Genomic DNA, 22911 nt, shown 5'->3' on the forward strand with positions numbered 1-22911 from the left:
TGTTTTTTCTTTCAGCTGGGTCAGTTTATGATTAATTATAACACGAATGCACTTCCCAGTATCTTTAATTCAATGTTTCCAAGACATCGTTTTTTTTTTTCATAATTATCGCACCAGGCGATCTAATGACTTTCACTTACCCCTTCTGAGAACCTTATTGGCGCAAAGCACATCTATTTACTCTGGCCCTAGATTCTGGAATTCTTTAAGCTGTGAAAAAAAAAAAACCTCTTTATCTTTGAATTCGTTCAAGCGTAAGTTGAAACTTTTTTTGTTGAATTCATACTAAGATAATATACTATTCATTTCTGAGCTGGTCTCTACAACCCAAGGGTTCATCGTCAATCATTTAATTCGTCAATCATTTCATTCATCATTGTGTATTTTATTACATTATCTTATTTGTACAAACTTTGCTCAACGTTGAGCTCTGAAGCAACTCAATTCTCTCTTTCGATCCCGATGTTCAGCGTCATTTTTCATGTTTCTTTTTCTTTCTTTCCTTTCTTTCCATTATTCTTTTGTGCTTTACTGCTTTCAATGGTATACCCTTCTGTCAAGTCATGTAATGTCGTGTGTTTCTCCTGTCTTGTTCGGTCCTGTTTTGTTCTATCCTGTCTTTATAAACAAATATGTTCACATGTAGAATCCTTTGAGTGGTCCAAAATTTACAAGCATGCTTTTCAGTGGACCTTACAATTCTTTCTTTTTTTCCTCCAGAAATGACTTTGTATCTTGAATGCATGATAATTTTGTATTTGTTAACTATTATCTACCATGTAAAGTCGAATACATGCCTATGTTATAATAATCATCTTCTGATTCATTTCGTGTTATGTTTGCCGAAAGGAAAGAAAGAATGAAATACATGAAATGAAATGAAATGAAATGAAACACCCCTCCCACACCCAAGTACAATATATATATATATATATATATATATATATATATATATACAAAAAATGTAAAACACATTCCATGGAACGTAAAATGGGTAAAAACAATTAGAAATACTTAATTCGTTCTCATTTTATATAGTTATCGCTGTCCCACGCCTTTCCCGGCCAGAAAAGTGAATAAAATGCTGTCACCCCATCCCCTACCCAAAATATTACCTTTTCGAAAAATATACATTCAGAGAGTGCAAGAAAAAAAGTTCAGCACTAAGGGTCAACCGATGTCATGAGTAAATTGGTACCAACTGTGCTGTAGCATTCCTTCAGGTAAATGCACTGCAGCTTGGCAACACGAGTTGTGTGGCTTCCCAAGAGTCTCTGTTCCCATGTGAGTGGAAAATGGAAAACGTCGAAGGACGTAATCGTCCGCAGCATTCGTAACTGTCCGCAAATATCCGTAAGCGGACGAAAGTGTTGAGATACGTTAACTTGCGGTTACTTTCGGATACTTACGGGGGACGTAAACGAACGCAAACGGACGGGAGGTAAAATATTTTGCGGATGGCCTGCGTCCAGGCTACGGATAGTTACGTTCAATTACGGATAATTACGTTTGGTTACGGTTACTTGCGTAAGTCTGCATCCGTAGAATCCCTCTGCGAAATTTTGAACATTCAAAATTTCGCAGGCTTGGCGCCGCACTGGCGTAGCCAGGGGGGGGCGATGGGGGCGGTCGCCCCCCCTAAGATTTGGACCGGGGATTTGGGAGGCGGAAAAAAAAATGCGTGTATACTGTATGCATGCACATGAAGCGGGTCTCCTTTTCAACCTTTCATCAAATAAGATATTTTTTTGAATATTTCACTCAAAGTGTGCACCAGATCGTTGAATTTCAATTCAAAATATGCAAAATCTCTCGTGCTTGGGAGGGGGATACCGCCATGCATAGAAGTAGACTGTGGCTATACCCAGATCGCTTTATTTCAATTCTAAAAACGCAAAAGCTCCGCGAGCGGGAGGGGAAATCCCCCTTCCCCTAAGCTCTACCTCACTAGACTTTATACATACACACAGATGGTGCACATTCGGAATAAGAGCTAAATTCCGTGATTTTAATACTTCGATGAAAAAGTATTGCACCAAAAATGTGCACCAGATCGCTGAATTTCAGGTCTGAAAACGCAAAATCACGTTCGTGTGGGAGGGGATATGCCCCTATCTACACCCTCGTGTGCATGCTTTTTCTGTTTGATTGCTGAACAGACAGCGTTCATGATATTCAGTGTAAGAATTAATACAAGAAGATTATTTAAATGATACCATTTTATAGGCAAATTGTTCAATAATAATCTACACTAAAATATACTGCAACCTTAAACAAGTGGGACTGTTTCAACTCGTTAAAACACGCAAAAACATGCATCAAATTGCACCATTTGCAACATCAAAATGCAAAAAGTTCTCACCGTGGGAAGGGGGGGACACCCCCCTCCCACACCCTCCCCTCCCCCTTCGCTCGCTCCGCTTGTTCGGGTTCAGTCGCGTTCATGATATTCAGTGAAAAGAATTAATACAAGAAGATTATTTAAATGATACCATTTTATAGGCAAATTGTTCAATAATAATCTACATCAAAATACACTGCTACCAAACAAATGTTACTGTTTCACGTCGATAAAACGCGCAAAAACATGCATCAAATTGCACCATTTGCAACATCAAAATGCAAAAAGTTCTCCCACACCTTCCCCTCCCCCCTCGCTCGCTCCGCTCGTTCGGGTTCAGTCGCGTTCATGATATTCAGTGAAAAAAATTAATACAAGAAGTGTATTTAAATCATGCCATATTACAGGCAAATTGTTCAATGATAATCTACATCAAGATATACTGCAACCTTAAACAAGTGGGACTATTTCAACTCGTTAAAACACGCAAAAACATGCATCAAATTGCACCATTTGCAACATCAAAATGCAAAAAGTTCTTACCGTGGGAGGGGGGACACCCCCCTCCCACACCCTCCCCTCCCCCTTCGCTCGCTCCGTTCGCTCGGGTTCAGTCGCGTTCATGATATTCAGTGAAAAGAAGTAGTACTAGAAGTGTTTTTAAATGATACCATTTTATAGGCAAATTGTTCAATAATAATCTACACCAAAATATACTGCTACCTTAAACAAGTGGGACTGTTTCACATCGATAAAACGCGCAAAAACATGCATCAAATTGCACCATTTGCAACATCAAAATGCAAAAAGTGCTTACCGTGGGAGGGGGGACACCCCCCTCCCACACCCTCCCCTCCCCCAGCGCTCGCTCCGTTCGCTCGGGTTCAGTCGCGTTCATGATATTCAGTGAAAAAGAATTAATACAAGAAGTGTATTTAAATCATACCATATTATAGGCAAATTGTTCAATGATAATCTACAGTAAAGTATACTGCAACCTTAAACAAGTGGGACTGTTTCAACTCGTTAAAACACGCAAAAACATGCATCAAATTGCACCATTTGCAACATCAAAATGCAAAAAGTTCTTACCGTGGGAGGGGGGACACCCCCCTCCCACACCCTCCCCTCCCCCTCGCTCGCTCCGCTCGCTCGGGTTCAGTAGCGTTCATGATTCAGTGAAAAGAATTGATACAAGAAGTGTATTTAAATTATACCATTTTACAGGCAAATTGTTCAATAATAATCGACATCAAAATAAACTGCTACCTTAAACAAGTGGGACTGTTTCACGTCGATAAAACGCGCAAAAACATGCATCAAATTGCACCATTTGCAACATCAAAATGCTTACCGTGGGAGGGGGGACACCCCCCTCCCACACCCTCCCCTCCCCCAGCGCTCGCTCCGTTCGCTCGGGTTCAGTCGCGTTCATGATATTCAGTGAAAAAGAATTAATACAAGAAGTGTATTTAAATCATACCATATTATAGGCAAATTGTTCAATGATAATCTACAGTAAAGTATACTGCAACCTTAAACAAGTGGGACTGTTTCAACTCGTTAAAACACGCAAAAACATGCATCAAATTGCACCATTTGCAACATCAAAATGCAAAAAGTTCTTACCGTGGGAGGGGGGACACCCCCCTCCCACACCCTCCCCTCCCCCTCGCTCGCTCCGCTCGCTCGGGTTCAGTAGCGTTCATGATTCAGTGAAAAGAATTGATACAAGAAGTGTATTTAAATTATACCATTTTACAGGCAAATTGTTCAATAATAATCGACATCAAAATAAACTGCTACCTTAAACAAGTGGGACTGTTTCACGTCGATAAAACGCGCAAAAACATGCATCAAATTGCACCATTTACAACATCAAAATGCAAAAAGTTCTTACCGTGGGACGGGGGACACCCCCCTCCCACACCCTCCCCCCCTCGCTCGCTCCGCTCGCTCGGGCTCGGTCGCTTCGCTCCCTCGCAGACTAACCGCCCCCCCTAAGATGAAATCCTGGCTACGCCGTTGTGGCGCCGTCATTTTGCGTTTCTTTACGGATGAGTTACGGACAGTTACGTCTACATACGTCCCTGCGGATGCCTGCGTCCACTCTGCGTCCCCCTGCGTTCACTCATCCGTATCTATCCGCGGCGGACGTAACCCATCGTAAAGCACTGTGTGACTGGGGCATGAGGGGTTTGGTGTTCGTGGGCTACGTAGGCCCTACGTATGTGTGTTGCGTGTGAGCGTTCGTGTGTCTACGTATTAAAAGCCCAAGTCACATAATGCTCTGCGTCCGGCGTTACGTCCAAATAAGTCTTTTTTTTTCTGCGGACACCCGGGGATCTCTTGCTGTCACCAGAGCATTTTTACAAAACATACGGGAAAAAATATGCGGGCGATACGGAGAGATACGACCAAATGCGGATACTTGCGTCCACTTGCGGATATTCTTACGAATTGGCACGTAATTTTGTTCTTTCAACTTGTACAAACTTCCGAATAGTTCGGAGCACTTGCGGAGAGTTGCGACTATTTACGGAGAGTTGCGGATATTTTCGGATAGTTACAAATTGTTGTAAATAATTATGGACAATATGACGATCCCTGCCAAGTCAATGTATTATGACAGCAAATTTAGCACATATTGGACTGTCTTACATTGTACACTGGGGAAAACTGAAATTGAATTTACGTACAAGTTGTGAAAAGTTTTCACATGTCTTTAATTTGCTTTGCATTAATGAAAGATTTATGAAATTTTGAATTTGAAGTTTGAATTTTGTATGTCGTGTTATTTCAAGGAATATAGGTATTATAAACAAAGTTAAATTTTATGTTCCCAAAAATTTACTTTTTATGTTATATTCTACTTTGATACTACCTTACTTAAACTATGGTATACTACCATGGGGAAACACTTTTTCTACTTATACAGACAGAATATTATTATAACAGAAAAAAGCTCTTCGTATCATTTGTCGCGAATCGTGGAGAAGTCATACTAATAATTCATTTCACAAAAATAACATTTCGAAAATTTTTGACCTTTATCGTTTGCAATTAGGACAATGCATGTATAAACTCACTAACCATTCTCTCCCCCTTGTGTTTGATTCCATGTTCTTAAAGAATGAAACTGTTCATGCATATCCAACCCGTCAATCCCATGAATATCATTTGCCTTTGACTAGGACGGTTTTTGCAAAATCTTTATTCTTCTTTTCTGGAACAAAATTCTGGAATTCTCTTGACAATATTACAAAACAAGCTTGAAGTTTTAATACATTTTCTTTAAAGTTAAAGAATTATTCAAAAATTTCGTATGCAGCAAAATAATTCATTCTTTTTTTTTTAACTTTTGATTTTCAAAATCGTTGTTGCGTCGGTATCCTCACTACTCTTTGTTTATCAGCGAGCCCGTGCTTCTGTGCCTCCAGTGCCCTGGTTATGACCCACCATTTCCCTCTCCTCCCCCCCCCCCCTTTCCACCTCGAACTTCCTACCTTCCTTATTATCTTTCTATCCTCTCATCAATCGTTCCTTATAAGAGAGTCGCTTTGTGTTTGTTAATGTGCGTTGGTATGTGTGCATGTGTGTGAGTATTACTCTGTCTGTCTTTTTTTTTACTACCGTTTAGGGAAATTCACGGTTGTTGTTGTTGTTGTTGTTTTTTGCAATTATATTCTTTTTCTATATGAGGGGACTGCATTCTACAAGCCCTGCTTTTTAGCAGTCCCCTCCATTTCCAGCAATATTGTTCATGCATTCACAACAGTGACGTAACAGTTATTTGCATCTCTGTTGATAATTTACCTGTCTTTCTCTTACAATGTTATTCTGCTCATCGCATTGTGGTACTGATTTCCTGACATCTGTGGATTCGAGTGTTTCATTGTATTTCTAATTATTTTGTTTGTTGGAAGTGAAATAAATCAACTTGAAAACTGAGAACGAAATTAGTATTTCTCTATAGTCTTACCCACTTTACGCTCCATGGAATGTGTATTGCATTTTGTGTATATAATATTGTCCTTGGGTATGGGAGGGGTGTTTGAAAGTCTTGATGTCTTTTTTTCTCTGGAAATTTAATAAGCATTGTTTTATTGTGAAAATCTCCTTAACATAACCCAATAAGTCATGAATATCGCTGCACAACGACAACGTAACCACAGTTTGTCTATTCCATGACTGTGAGTAATAATTTTCGTACTCTAATGTTTATCGATCTATATTGTATTATATTTGTGGTATAATTATGTTATGTATTCTTTACATTTATGAAGTTTATTCATATTTGAGTTGCACAAATGAAATTTAAACGTCAGGTTCAAAATTTCATATATCTTTTATCACTGTAAAGCAAATTAAAGGATTACGAATATTTTCACAACTTGTACGTAATTTAATTTCAGTTTTCCCCAGTCATGTCAGTGTACAATGTAAGACAGTCCAATATGTGATAACCTTGCTGTCATAATACACTGACTAAGCAGGGATCGTCACAGAAAACAATACTGTCCATAATTATTCATAACAATCTGTAACCATTCGTAAATATCCGAAAATATCCGCAACTCTCCGCAAGTGTTCAGAACTATTATGTGCCAATTCGTAAGAATATCCGCAAGTGGACGCAAGTATTCGCATCTGGTCGTATTTGTCCGTATCGCCCGCATTTTTCCCGGTATGTTTTGAATAAATTTTCTAGTGACGGCAAAGGATCCGTGGGAGTCCACAGAAAAAAAGAAGACTTTTTTTGGACGTAACGCCGGACGCAGAGCATTATGTGACTGGTGCTTCAAATGTTTTACGGATGGTCTGCGTTCAAGCTATGAAGAGTTACATTCAGTTACGGGTAGTTACGTTTGGACCGGTTACCTTACGTAAGTCTGCGTCCGTGGAGTCCCTCTGCGAAATTTGAACATTACAAAATTTCGCAGGTTTGCCGTCTTCATTTTACGTTTCTTTACAGACGAGTTACGGACAGTTACGTCTACATACGTCCCTGCGGATGCCTGCGTCCACGCTGCGTCCCCCTGCGTCCACTCATCCGCATCTATCCGCGGCGTACGTAACCCATCGTAAAGCACTGTGTGACTGTTGCATTAGCAAGCAGGAGATAATAGGATCGAACATTCAAGCGACACAATTCCCACAACACGCGCAGCGCTCCATCACACACACACACACACACACACGCACAAACGGACACTTGATTATCATATACACGCGCACATACACACTTCCTTGAAACCTCACCAGACTTTTTACATGCATGTTTGCATGGATGTAGCCATGTAAGTTATGTGTTAGTATTTCAATGACTATGTCCAGAACGATATTACCCAGCAAAATGTGCTTCGAGGGCGGGCGACAATCCGTGCCGCCAGCCCCCGTCACGGAATGTCGCCAGACGACAATCCGTAACGGGGGCGAAAATCCGTGCCGCCAACGCCTATCACGGATTGTCGCCCCGAGCAGGAGGCGACAATCCGTGTAGGGGCGACAATCCGTGTCGCAACAGACCCTTTCTGTTGAGCCAATCTTTGTTCACTTAAGATCTTCATGCTTCTAATACTCCATAAGTATCATTACCGTCTCCATCTCCGTTCTAGCCATCATACAACAACTTTAAACACGTTAATAATGCATGGGCGTCACCAGGGGGGGTGCGTTGGGTGCGAACGCACCCCCCTTCAGATCCTTAAAAAAAAAAAAAAAAAAAAAAAATCAGTCTGCGAGCGACCTCAACGCCGGACACTAAATAATTACTCTTTTCTATTTTTTTTATATATTTTGCACCAGGGACACACACACACACACACACAAATCAATTCGCACCCCTGGTTCTGGCAGCACTGATTTTATCTATTAATATTCTACAGTGTTTACTATTTATCGACCGTACTGTACATCCGTACGATACGGAGCACTTATACACGTTTGCATGTAGGCCTACGTGTGCTACTTACAAGTATGTAGGGTCTATGTACGTTACTTCTGACCAATCCATATTGCCAACCCAAGAGCGAGCCTTAGCCTCATTAGCAAAAGATTTAAAAAAATGGAGGGGCAAGCATATCATTTTGCCCACCTCCCCTCCCCCCCCCCCCCTCCATAATTCCAGAGACGAGAAGATTTTCGTATCTTTTTTTTTTTGACAGAAAAACAAAAAGTTACCCCCATAAAAATATTGGAGGGGCAAGCATATTTTAATTTTGCCCCCCCCCCATAATTAATAATTCCCGAAATGAGGAGATTTTCTTGCTTTTGAAAGAAAACAAAAATGTTGCCCCCATAAAAATATTGGAAGGCAAGCGCACCATTTGCCCCACCCCACATAATCATAATTCCCGCGATGAAAAGATTTTCTTGCTTTTTTGTTAGAATTCAAGAAATCTGTCTAATTATTTCACCCAAAAGCAGAGGAGTAACTACGGAGGGGGGGGGGTGCGCCCCCCTCCCAATCCGCTGGTAAAAGATAGTATACCGAAATAGTAATTCAGGTGTTAGTAAACTGCTTTTGAATGAAAAGGTGATCAAGAAATAAGATATTTTTCTATGATTTCTTTTAACCATAATTAGATAGGTATATAGTGTGAAACATTGTTCAAAATGCCCGGATCCGACAAGAGATTGTGATTCAGCGTGATTCCTGGTTGGCATTCTGCATATAAGCAGGATGTGCGCAGTGTACTCAGTACATCCGAACGAAGAGTGGCTACAATGTTGCGCAATGTGATGTAGAATGTCAAAGCTAGATCATTGATTTTGCAGTGTTGCTTTACATACTAGTCTATGTAAAAATGTCTTGCATTGCCAATAAAAAGACTTGACCTGGGCTAATTCCTAACTTTTCTATGTACATATAATACACACACACAAACAAACACGCACAATTAGTTTAGGGGATGCTCTAGGAAAGTGCAGATTTTGGACATCCTTTCCCCGCTTGGTCACTTCGACGCCACCTCGCTGGTCAAACCTCCCACAGTAATGAACATAAACCCACACCCTTGACTACCAATGGGGGATCCAGGGAGAGGGGCGCACCAGGCGCACCAGGCGCACCGGGCGTCCCCCCCCCCCCCCTCCCCCTTTAATTTCCAAAGCGAAAAAAAAAATATAGCTTCAAACGGCAGTTTTTGGACAGTAAAATGTCAAAACTTTCAAGCTCGCTCGCTCCTCTCGCTCGCATTTAATCGTAATGCCATTCTCCTGAAGTTGCTGCCAGTAATTGCCGGCAGTTGCGCCTGGTACGCCCCCCCTTAATTTCCAGAGCAAAAAAATATGGCTACAAACGGCAATTTGGGGACTGTAAAATGTCAAAATTTTCAAGCTCGCTCGCTCCGTTCGCTCGCATTTAATCTTTATGCCATTCTTCTGATGTTGCTGCCAGTATACCATTGCCTGCAGTTGCGCCCGTTGCGTCCCCCCCCCCCCCTTAATTTCCAAAGCGAAAAAATATGGCTAAGAACGGCAGTTCTTGGACTGTAAAATGTAAAATTTTCAAGCTCGCTCTCTTCGCTCGCTCGCATTTAATCGTTATGCAATTCATCTGATGTTGCTGCCAGTAATTGCCAGCAGTTCCGCCCGATGCCCCTCCCCCTTAATTTCCAAAGCGACAAAATATGGCTAAGAAAAGAGCGGCAGTTTTTGGACGGTAAAATGTAATATTTTCAAGCTCGCTCGTTCCGCTCGCTCGAATGTAATCATTATGCTCTCCTAATAGTGCTGCCAGTATTGCTGCCACCTCCTTTATTTCCAAAACGAAAAAATATGGCTCCAAATGGCAGTTTTGGGACTGTAAAATGTCAAAATTTTCAAGCTCGCTCTCTTCGCTCGCTCGCATCTAATTGTTATGCCATTCACCTGATGTTGCTGCCAGTAATTGCAAACAGTAAGATGCGCCCGATGCGCCCCCTAAATTTCCAAAGCAAAAAAAAAATACGGCTACAAACGGCAGTTTTTGGACTGTAAAATGTCAAAATTTTCAAGCTCGCTCGCATTTAATTGTTATGCAATTCTCCTGATGTTGCTGCCAGTTATTACCGGCAGTTGCGCCCGTTGCGCCCCCACCCCTCCTTTATCTCCAAAGCGAAAAAATATGGCTCCAAATGGCAGTGTTTGGACTGTAAAATGTCAAAATTTTCAAGCTCGCTCTCTTCGCTCGCTCGCATTTAATTGTTATGCCATTCACCTGATGTTGCTGCCAGTAATTGCCAGCAGTTGCGCCCGGTGCGCCCTACCCTCCTTAATTTCCAAAGCAAAAAAAAAAAAAAAAAAAAAATATGGCTACAAACGGCAGTTTTTGGACTGTAAGATGTCAAAATTTTCAAGCTCGCTCGCTCGCTCGCTCGCATTTAATTGTTATGCAATTCTCCTGATGTTGCTGCCACTAATTACCGGCAGTTGCGCCCGTTGCGCCCCCACCCCTCCTTTATTTCGAAAGCGAAAAAAGATGGCTCCAAATGGCAGCGTTTGGACTGTAAAATGTCAAAATTTTCAAGCTCGCTCTCTTCGCTCGCTCGCATTTAATTGTTATGCCACTCCTGATGTTGCTGCCAGTAATTGCCAGCAGTTGCGCCCGGTGCGCCCCCCTTAATTTACAAAGCAAAAAAATTTGGCTACAAACGGCAGTTTTTGGACTGTAAAATGTCAAAATTTTCAAGCTCGCTCGATCCGCTCGCTCGCATGTAGTCGTTATGCCATTCCCCTGATATCGCTGCCAGTAATTTGTCGTTTCACACCATTTCCATTATCCATTTATATAGGGGTGCAACCCTCTCCGGCACTTACACACACTCCCCCCACCCTTGCTCGCTCCCTCGCATACTACCCCCCCCCCCCCCCCAAGATGAAATCCTAGCTACCGGTGCCTTTTCCCCGCTTGGTTTCCCTAAAAAAACAGTAAAAGTCTAGGGATTGAGAGCTTCCTATCAAAATGTCTGTCAAAAAAAATCTCGTGAACATTTAGTGTCAAAACGCACCCCCCTTGAAAAAAAGCTGGTGACGCCCCTGTAATGTAATTATAGTCTAGTGCCCTACCCTGTTCCACAGGCTACATCAAGAACTTTCTTGCACCCTCTGGAGTTGAGCTGATTTAGCAGCCACTCTTCATACTCAGATGACCGCTTCGCTACCGGCCCCAATTTGAGCACGACGTCCGAGTTATTAAACACGTTTCCTGTCCTCTTCTGTCGGGAGAAAAAAGAAAAGAAAACACAACAACTCTTCTTATGATTACTGGACTGTGGTAAGGACTCCAATGCGTGGAGTGGTACAAATTTAGAGTATTTTATGAGAAATTCTTCATCTCGCAAACAACATATCAGTGACACCAAGACCAAATCTGATGCCATCAACGAATGAGGTGTAGTTCGAGAAGATTCACGTTTGATAAATAGCACGCTTGAAAGAAAAAAAGTGTCTGCTTTAGACGGCATTTGGATTTGAAACACCTGTAGGCAATCCCCCGCTAAGGCAATCAATAACATTTTGTATCACGGGCCCGTAAGAACAGCTCGCAACTTTTCTTCACATGGCATGTTTTTCATGATTGTAACAAAGCTCCGTCACGTTTTTTTTTTTATATATAACTTCATTTACCTAAAAAATCATTTTAGGAAAATATTTTAAAAAGATGTATAAAATGTACAGTTTTTACTGCTTCATGTCAAACTTTAGCCAAACGAGTTTTTGTTTCGATTCATTGCTTAGCCCGAGCAGTCAGCTAGTAATGTTTTGACCAGTCAAAATGAAAAAAAAAGTTCCTTTTTTTAATCACTCTCACTAAGTTGATTATGTCCAAAATTACAGGTAGGATTTGATTTCACTGCTGGAAAAAAAAAAGGTCTTGGCATCAAATTTGCCTACGTATCGTTGGTACTCTATTGTATCTGAGCTATTGTGATTCGATGGACTGTTTCGTCAATTGCTCTTTTTTATTGCCAATTTATTATATATAATCAAAGTAATATGTTTTTGTGATAACGAGATGATAGGGAGAAATTCTTTGAGTGTGCTATTCTACGTAGCTGTCGGGATCTTAGAAAAAATCCCAGACTCATTTCCAGAAATGTTATACGTATGTTCAATATATCTAATCGCATGTAATTCTTCTACTCTGATCTCATATAAATGATTAAAATGTGACATAGCTTCTTTCAAAAAAATAACAATTTTCGATGAGGAGCGGTCTATCCGTGCAATTCTTTGCTCAGCTTAATCTCTTTATTTCCCGTATCTGTTCTAAAGTGTTTTTTTTTTTCAAAGTATGGATATGGCATATTCTAAAAGTTAATTACCTTCTCCTTTTTTTCTGAGCCCTTTTTTTTTTCATTTAACAGGATGATCTTATATAGCTTCCTGTATTAACTCTCCATAGAAATAGTTTTCTTCAAATTATATTTGTCAATCAAACCGAATATATTTATTACAAGTATTATGTCGTTCATTCTATTTTCCTTTCAATTTTTGTCGTTAAGAAAAAAATCTAGTCACCTTTGAATAAACATTTGAAAGTGAAAGGCTCAAAAAATTTAGCGTTGTAGTTCTGAAGAATACTAAAGGTCCACCTACCTGCTAAGACAATGACCAAAGATATTCTTTGTTTAAAAGTCATCTTCCAGTTTTTCATTCAAAGTCTCTCAATCAAACCCACTTAAGTTTCATTAACTCTATAGATCTAGCCGGAAGTCGGGCATTTTGAGTTCTCTTGTTCATAAGAAAACATGTCTTTTTCATTATATAGTATTCATTTTTGCCTTTCAAGAAGCAATGATAAATTTACGTATTAACAAACACTCACATTGGTATCGCAATAAGACAGGACACGTATACTGACTTAGATAAGATGTAAGATTTAATTGACTGGTTTTTCTCATTAAAGTTACATCCTTATGCTTCCACCTAATCTTCGTGAGATGAATAACATTTTCTCCACTTCGAATTAATTGTCGAACAAATTCTAGGCCATTATTTTACCAGTCTAGGAGATTGGATGTTTATGATCTTCTTCCACAACATTTGTATAAGATTTACACGACGGACATTTACCATATTCTTTAATGCAATGATACGATACCTATTATTACCTATACGAGGTAGTTTTGCGAGGCAATTACAGTTGGTATTTTGCAGGGTCGTGGAGTTCAGCAGGCGATATTAGAGCATATCACGAGGATCCGGGGTTTTACATATACAGTACTGGACTCCCGTTATAACAAAATCCTCGGGACCGGCAGTTTTCTTTCGTTATATCGGAATTTTGTTATTACCGAGCAAATAGACAATAGAAATACATAGAGTGGATGACATTGCAGCCCAAATTTTTACTTTGTTACAACCAGAATTTTGTTATAACCGTGTTCGTTATAACGGGAGTGCACTGTAAAACAGGAAGGTGGGCCCGTGGGAAGAGAAGGAATGGAATCTAACCTCCCTGCTTTACATGTAAACATTCCGATCGACCACGAAGAGAAAACATTCAAGGAGGTCGCTGCGTGTCGATTACACTCACCGCAGAAGAACGTCGATAAATCAACTCATACAAGGTCGACCACTTCCAGCAGCACTACGCGTCAAACAATGATTAGTCCATTTGTGCTCAAGAACTGCACAGTGACCATCAGTTATCACAACTCTCCAAATTGAAACAGAAGCAAAAATAAAGTGTAAAAGCGTTCAGATGTTCGAAGTTTGCCTGTTACAACTACATAATATGTAGTTGTAACAGGCAAGACATATTATGTCTTTGAAGTTGGAGTTGAATGATATACATTGATGAACAATTTGTCAATTATTCGACATGTTGGTGATGATCTACAGGTAGTCAAATGTGGTTTGATCTATATCATAGTGTATAGCCGTATTCTCATATTTTCCTAATTTACCTAGGGGATAGGTAAGAGTTATGATAGTGACTGGCCTGGAGGGAGATACCAGATAAATATTGCCCGCACTGGAAGAATGTTGCCCTCGTCTTCGACTCGGGCAATATTCTTTCAGTTTGGGCAATATTTTCTGGTATCTCCCTCGAGGCCAGTCAATATTGTATAATCATTACCTATAAGAGGTAGTTTTGCGAGGCAATTAAAGTTGGTATTTTGCAGGGTCGGGAGTTCAGCAGGCGACATTAGAGCATATCACGAGGATCCGGGGTTTTACCTATACAGTGGACTCCTGTTATAACGAAATCCTCGGGACCGGCAGTTTTCTTTCGTCATATCGGAATTTTGTTATAACTGAACAAATAAACAATAGAAATACATAGAATGGATGACATTGCAGCCCAAATTTTTACTTTGTTACAACCAGAATTCTGTTATAACCGTGTTCGTTATAACGGGAGTGCACTGTAAAACAGGAAGGTGGGCCCGTGGGAAGAGAAGGAATGGAATCTAACCTCCCTGCTTTACATGTAAACATTCCGATCGACCACGAAGAGAAAACATTCAAGGAGGTCGCTGCGTGTCGATTACACTCACCGCAGAAGAACGTCGATAAATCAACTCATACAAGGTCGACCACTTCCAGCAGCACTACGCGTCAAACAATGATTAGTCCATTTGTGCTCAAGAACTGCACAGTGACCATCAGTTATCACAACTCTCCAAATTGAAACAGAAGCAGAAATAAAGTGTAAAAGCGTTCAGATGTTCGAAGTTTGCCTGTTACAACTACATAATATGTAGTTGTAACAGGCAAGACATATTATGTCTTTGAAGTTGGAGTTGAATGATATACATTGATGAACAATTTGTCAATTATTCGACATGTTGGTGATGATCTACAGGTAGTCAAATGTGGTTTGATCTATATCATAGTGTATAGCCGTATTCTCATATTTTCCTAATTTACCTAGGGGATAGGTAAGAGTTATGATAGTGACTGGCCTGGAGGGAGATACCAGATAAATATTGCCCGCACTGGAAGAATGTTGCCCTCGTCTTCGACTCGGGCAATATTCTTTCAGTTTGGGCAATATTTTCTGGTATCTCCCTCGAGGCCAGTCAATATTGTATAATCATTACCTATAAGAGGTAGTTTTGCGAGGCAATTAAAGTTGGTATTTTGCAGGGTCGGGAGTTCAGCAGGCGACATTAGAGCATATCACGAGGATCCGGGGTTTTACCTATACAGTGGACTCCTGTTATAACGAAATCCTCGGGACCGGCAGTTTTCTTTCGTCATATCGGAATTTTGTTATAACTGAACAAATAAACAATAGAAATACATAGAATGGATGACATTGCAGCCCAAATTTTTACTTTGTTATAACCAGAATTTTGTTCTAACCGTGTTCGTTATAATAGGAGTGCACTGTAAAACAGTAAGGTGGGAAGAGAAGGAGTGGAATCTCTCTTCCCACCTGCCTGCTTTACATGTAAACATTCCGATCGACCACGAAGAGAAAACATTCAAGGAGGTCGCTGCGTGTCGATTACACGCACCGCAGAAGAACGCCGATAAATCAATTCATACAAGGTCGACCACTTCCAGCAGCACTACGCGTCAAACAATGATTAGTCCATTTGCGCTCAATAACTGCACAGTGACCATCAGTTATTACAACTCTCCAAATTGAAACAGAAGCAACAATAAAGTGTAAAAGCGTTCAGATGTTTGAAGTTCGCCTGTTACAACTACATATGTATCTTTGAAGTTGGAGTTGAATGATATACATTGATGAACAATTTTTCAATCATTCGACATGTTGGCGATGATCTACAGGTAGTCAAAATGTGGCTTGATCTATATCATAGTGTATAGCCGTATTCACATATATTCCTAATGTACCTAGGGGATAGGTAATAATTATGATATCGACTGGCCTTGAAGGAGACACCAGACAAATATTGCCCGCACTGAAAGAATATAATCTGGTATTTCCCTCGAGGCCGGTCAATATCATATGATTGAACCAGACTCAACACTCCATGCAACGGCTCCCATAATGTTAGGGAACCCATGGTTTGCATTGTATAATCTTCTGCGTAGGAAAGTTTGGAATGATTTGCCCCGAGGTATCCAAGAGGAAAGAACAAGATGTTCATTTTGGTAAGATCAAAAATTCCATTTATAAACAGAGGTTGATGGTCTAAGTATACGATGAATAAATATTATTTACAGATGTATAGACCTATGTTCTGATTTCTTTTTGACGCGCGAAATTCTTGGAGAACCATTCTTTACAAGCACATGTGGTAACTTTTGGTCTGCAAAACAGACAAGCCATATAGGAATGGCCATTGTCCCATTGTGCCTGGCTGTTGCGTAGGCTGCAAATCTCTCTCTTTTTTATTAGTCCATGGGCCAGGTAAGATATTTGTACCACCAAAAGGGACAAAACCTTTGTGGTGCCGTTTAGTTTGTTAGGGATTTATAAGTGTATCAAACTATGAAAGCAATTCCAAATGAGTAGCTTGGTCATGAAAAATGTAGTCAATGCATTCTGGGTAGTCAATGCATTCTGGGCTTTAATAATCAGCCCGCGCGTCTGAACCGAGACTATATACAGAACGATAAAGCACGGTCTCTACGGGTGAACGCGGTGTATCTCTCTGTGGAGTGATAGTCTACGTTCAAGGCAGCCGCGGCCATATCCAAAGGCTGTTCTACATGGTACCTCTCTTTATGTAGGAAAAATTGTATGGAATGGGAGACATTACCGCAAAAAGGTATTTTCTTATTATTCATTGCCATTCATTTTCTCGCTAAAATACCCGTGGAAATTCATTTCTACGATAAATTGCTACATTCCACTGTGCATATTTTCATATCTTTTGCGGGAGCAAGAACTAACAATTTAAGGTTGTTTTCATACAGTTTTATAGCCAATTCAAGGGCTACATCTGGATGAGTGACTATTGTATCAATGAATATTTAAGACATAGTTTAATCAAGGCTTACATATTATTATGATAAGATAAGTGATAATAAATTTCCTGTTTGAAAGAACAATGAAAATTGGAATTATGGAGTAATCACAATAAAGATGGCACTTCAAAATGACAAGATTATACAGAGCGGAAGAGAGTACTGATGTTAATTCCATTATTATATAAAGTTAGGTAACAGCGTCAAACACGGTATTTGCAGATCTTGATACCAGCAAATGACCGCGGTCGTACCCCAAAGGTTGCATACAGCAAGGGAATTGGACGGTTTTGCCCATTCCCATTCCTAGACTTTTACCCCCAAACCAGACTTTCTTTACTTGGACATCACATTTTTAAATGATTTATCACATATTGAGTAAGTCATTCAACAATTAAAGAAATCCTTTTTTGGGGGGGAGGGGTTGCTAATTGTGCTTCTCGCAACTTGGTTATTCTAGCATGACGCATGGCAAGTGCCAAAGTAATTTCGATTTAGCAATTCTATTTGTTTCTCGGTATCTACTTGGAATTTTTTATACCTTGTGTCAGAGGGGATCGACATAATAATTCTCCCTGTTCCAGACTTATGAAACTCCACCTAAATGCAATTGCTCTGAAAATTCTGACAAATACTCTGCAACAAACACTAATTTGCTCCGTCGACATAGTTCTATTTGCATTTGCGGACATTTGCTACTCTCCAGTTATATCGAGGCTTGCTGACTTTTTGAAGTTGCATGGCGGTGACCAATACAAACAAAAAAGCCGCCCCAAAACTCTCTCTTTTCGATTAACGCCCATAATATACATCTGCGTGCCTATTTTGTGTTTGCTCATTAGTTTGTTTGAATTAGAATTAATGTTCGTTTTTCGTATATCTTTTGGTATGATTATCATGGCACTATCTATCCTATTTCCTGTCACTTTATCCTTTCCATTAAGTCGAATTAAATTTGCTCTGAAGAGTGTTTTGTTTATTTAGTAATATTAACTCACCCGTTTTGCAGAATTATTAATATCAAGAAGGATGTTTTGCTATCTCTCGTTGCGCTCTTAATTTTGCTGAATATGTAGATATCTCGCTATTGGGGTGGTGGTACTTGGGAGGTGTTTGCTGAGGTGTCTTTGTCAAAATGATGTCGAAATGTTGGTGATGATAGTGGCTCTGATTATTTGGAGTAGTACAGAATTATTTGATTACGAATAATTATAGTAATCATGATTTCAACAAAAGGTGACAGATACAATTTCGCCATTGATAGTGTCCTTTGAAATGCCGGTGGGTTTTTTTTCACTCTTTTCCCCTAGATATTCCCCAGAGTGTTGATCGCATAGTTGAATAACAACTTTAAGAACATGAAGAATGCAACAGCTCGCGTGTATGGAATGGGGATGCCCTCGCATTTGTTTATGTGACAGTGGATGAATTATTATCATCTCCAAAATAGCAAAAAATTTGGAGAGTTAGGCTCCGCTGATACTGAACATGAAATTTTGCTCACTATAAGTTTGATATCTTGTCTGATCACCTCCAAATTTGATGTCGTTTCCCGAAACTTATTACGCATATACGTTGTATAATGTTTAATTAGTGTTAAAGTATTTTGGTTGCCATGGCAACAAATAAATATAAGCAAGTTCCGTTTCACATTTTGACTCCTTTTTAGTTTCCTGTTACTTATTATTATATGTATTCACAACATAAAATAATAAAATTTTATACTTTTAAGGGAAGTATTCAATTATGTTTGAAAAAGCTACAGCGCCCTCTTGTGTTATGTCTTGATTTTTTTCTGTGGTAAACACCATTTTCTTAAGATTTGGACCTGTAATTGCTCCGAAAAGGTTAAAATGAAGTTCAAATGTGTCTTAAAATGTCTAGAGAGAAATCAACAGCAAAAACTAGTTGCAATTTCGCCTTTACTGCCTGACATATGTCTTAAAATTAGTTCATTTGATATTATTTAATGGAATTCTCTTTGTTTTCTTTGTATTTTGACAAATTGCTCCCTCTTTGTGGTTTCCAAGGAAAGTTTTGATAGTGCCATTTTGTAGAGTATGTCTTGATTTACATTTGTGCCACATTTCAGAGCAATTGATAGAAAAATATTGAAATTACAGAGGGAGCGGATTGTGCCCTCCATGGTTTACCGAGCTTAAAAAAGGTATTTGGAGTTATGAGGTTAACGGCTGATACTGAGACTAAGCTACTTCTCTGGAATTGCTATCATAGCAAAATATCGTCTACAGATACATACCATTTCAAAATGCATACGCAGAATTTGTCCCTTTAAGTGGTACCAATATCGAAAAAAATCTGGTCTTGGCCCATGGACTATCATTCCATGTCTTCATTTTAGATGTTTTTTCCCATTGATTTCTAACAATACAATAAAATAGTCTTTTACACGCTATGGTGACACCTATCATTTACACACTGATGATTTGGAAACGCCAAAATCTCTGCAAATTGGACAGCGAAATACCGTTTGTTAACGATTGTCGCCCCGGCCCGAGGCGACAATCTTTGACGGAGTTGGCGTCAAAGATTGTCGCCCCGTCAAAGATTTTCGTCTGGCGACAATCTTTGACGCTTGTGCAGTTCCCAATTTTGACCTCGATGGCGACAATTTATGATGGCAAAAAAAAAAAAAAAAAAAAAAAATTGTTGCGACAAAGATTGTCGCCCCCGGCTCGGGATGGTTGCTCCGGTGTTATGCTTTGGTGGGATGGGTATGACTGCCCCAGACGCGTATGTGTGTTTGTGTGTTTGTGTGTGTGTGTGTGTGTGTGTGTGTGTGTGTGTGTGTGTGTTGGGGGCTGCATGGTATGTGCTAGGGTTAAATTCTGGCGCCAGAATGTGGGTATTAGTGTTCACGCATTACCATCTTGCAGTTAGCTCAGATGTGTTCATGGTGAGGTATTTTGTATGCAAACTACATTGTACAGTTGAGGACGTGGCGAAAGATGTTTAGACACTTAGACGTGCCTAGCCTGGTTTTTTTCCTCTTCTTTTTTGCTGTGCAGCTGGTGTAAAGTAGCTCAGTACATGGCATGTTCACGGAAGGTCTAAATTCTGGCGCCAGAATGTGGGCAATTGTTCAGGCATTACCATATTGTAGTTTATAGCTCAGATGTTTTCATGGTTATGCATTTTGTATGCAAACTACATTGTACATTTGAGGATGTGGTGAAAGATGCTTAGACACTTATTACTTAAAGGGACTGTACGGTGGTGGTTGGGGTGGGGATTCATGTTTTGAACATTACTAAGTGAGATAATGGGAGGCCTCTTGTGGGGTGTGGGAGGGCGTGTGGTTTTGAGAGGGATTCAACGTTTGTTTTGATGAGAATTGGTTTTCGAATGGCTGAGATACCCCAAAAGTGATAATAATAAAAGGCGACATGCCCCACCTTTATTAGGATCTCTTTGTTTCAACTTGTTTTTGGATATCTCAGCCATTTCGAGGCCGATTTTCGTCGGTTTTGCTTTTGGTACCCCTTGGAATTGCATGCTCTTTGGCGTCTCATAGGGTGGTGTCTGGATATCTCGCAAAACGTTAAAGGCTGAATCCTCACCCCGACCGGGACTGTACACACCCTTTAAAGGTTTTTTTTTTTTTTTTTTTTACGTCAAATTCTTATGTCAAATTCTTTACGTCAAATTCTTCTTCTTTCAGTCCACCTATAGCACCGCAGATGGAAGTTCCGTCTCAATTTGTGGAATCTAAATTGCATACTTTTATTTATATTCAACAAAAGGGAGAAAATAGTTTCTTGGCAGTTGTGCATGATGGTTTGAATGTTTTAAACAGACAGTCATGTAGTTCTAAACTGGACTGAACCAGTTTCTTGCAGATATTATGCATACCATGCATGTAAATTTTCAGGCTCTGGGGGTGGTGCTTAAGTGTGACACTAAATTCACACAACGTTTGTTGCCCATTTATCTGGGTATTGGTAGTGTGTTGCACCACACCCAAAATGTACCCGGTACGGATTCTTGGTTCGGCAGGTTTCACATCCATCATGCATGACTTGAATAATCTGTTGGCAGTTAATATAGGAAGTCATTATCATCCACCCGGGTCAAATCAGGGCATGCATGTTACGCAGGAAAATTTTTGTTAAGTTATGTGGGGGTAACGTATACAGATTTTGCAGAAACTCATTTTCTGTACGGATATGCATGGTGGAGGGCCGCTTTCAATCATCTCCTTGCGTTATGGAAAGTTGGTTAGTTGTCTTGGTTTGGAGGTTTATTTCTGTAATGTTTGAAGTTGTGTACTGGGTAGGTAGCTGTTGTACATGGGTATTAGGCTTCTGTCATGGAATTAGAGATTGGGATAATTTAGGCTGTAATAGGAGGGAGGGATGGGGGTATGTTAGTGTATATGTCAGGTATTGTAAGGTTAAGTGCTTTGGTGTGTTTCGATGCGTGATACGTTGTATGGGGTGTTGTTGTGGTTGTTTCTGCTCGCATTCAGAAGCGTGTATTAAATCGGCAGTTTGTTTGGATAAAAACAAGCCCCGTATTGACTATGAGTGGAGATGCCCGGTATCAAAGTTAATGATGTTACAAGATTTTCAAAGGAGATTGTATGGTGTTTGGGCAATAAGGTCACAACATTTGGGAATAATCATTTGTTCAAAATGGCGGGTTTAACTTTAATTTCTGTAAATGTTAGAGGTTTACGGAACAGGAAAAAAAGAAACAGAATTTTTGAATGGGCTAAAAGTAAAGGAGGGGATGTTGTATTGTTACAAGAAACGTATAGTTCACCCGATATCGAAGATTTGTGGAAACGAGATTGGGGAGGTGAAATGTTTTTTAGTCACGGCTCAAGTCACAGCAGAGGTGTTCTAATATTAATAGCTTCTGGCAGTAATATCAAAGTTGATCAAATAAAAGTTGATGATATGGGTCGTTATATTTTTTTAAAAGGAAACATTTTTGACTCTCAGTTGTTATTAGGTAATGTTTACTTTCCAACAAGAGATAAAACATGGGAACAAACTGAATTTCTGGGAAAAATAGATGCACTTATATCAGATTTTTGTCCTTGTGAATGTTCTCTTATTCTAGGAGGAGATTTTAATGCAATTTTGAATGAAACTTTGGATTATATAGGGCCTAAAACACCCTCAAAGAGTAAATTATAGATAATTTGGATTTTTTTCTTAAGAAAAATAGTTTATTAGATATATGGAGGAAAAGAAACCCGGACAGTAAGCAATTTACTTCCAAACAGTTAAACCCTTTAGTACAAACTCGTTTAGACTATTGGTTCATATCAGACCACATGGTGCGATTAGTAAGGAATTGTGAAATTTTGACATCTGTTACTCCTGATCATTCCGGTATTAGATTAGAATTACATTTGTTCCGGAAAGTTATAACTGTAGGGGCAAATCGTATTGGAAATTTAATAACAGTTTGTGTAATGATAAAGAATTTGTAGAAGGAATGATAACGGAAATAGAAAGTATTATGGAAACGTGGGAAGATGCATTTAATGATAAATTAGTTTTTTGGGATTTTTTAAAAATGAAAATGAGTGAATATGCAAGAAAATATTCGAAAGGAAAAGCAAAGGAAAGGCGAATGAAGATTGAAAAGTTAGAAAAGGAATTAAACATTTTAGAGCAAGATTTATTAACTGCTGCTACTTCTTTAGAAATAAA

The 22911-nt window shown here is 39.6% G+C and overlaps 1 protein-coding gene across 1 annotated transcript in view; it reads right to left on the bottom strand.

Moving 5' to 3' along the window:
* LOC139726089 (glycine N-methyltransferase-like) overlaps positions 1–22911 on the bottom strand; it is a 38587-nt gene that overhangs the window by 9887 nt on the left and 5789 nt on the right. The window contains exon 2 of the mRNA XM_071637170.1: positions 11393–11541. Coding sequence (XP_071493271.1) covers positions 11393–11541 — 149 coding nt within the window. The remainder of the gene's footprint in view (positions 1–11392; positions 11542–22911) is intronic.

The sequence above is a fragment of the Diadema antillarum genome, unplaced genomic scaffold (assembly GCF_040938485.1).
Source record: "Diadema antillarum isolate AM-2024a unplaced genomic scaffold, OU_Dant_1.0 seq00000079_RagTag, whole genome shotgun sequence".
In the NCBI taxonomy this organism is placed as follows: domain Eukaryota; kingdom Metazoa; phylum Echinodermata; class Echinoidea; order Diadematoida; family Diadematidae; genus Diadema; species Diadema antillarum.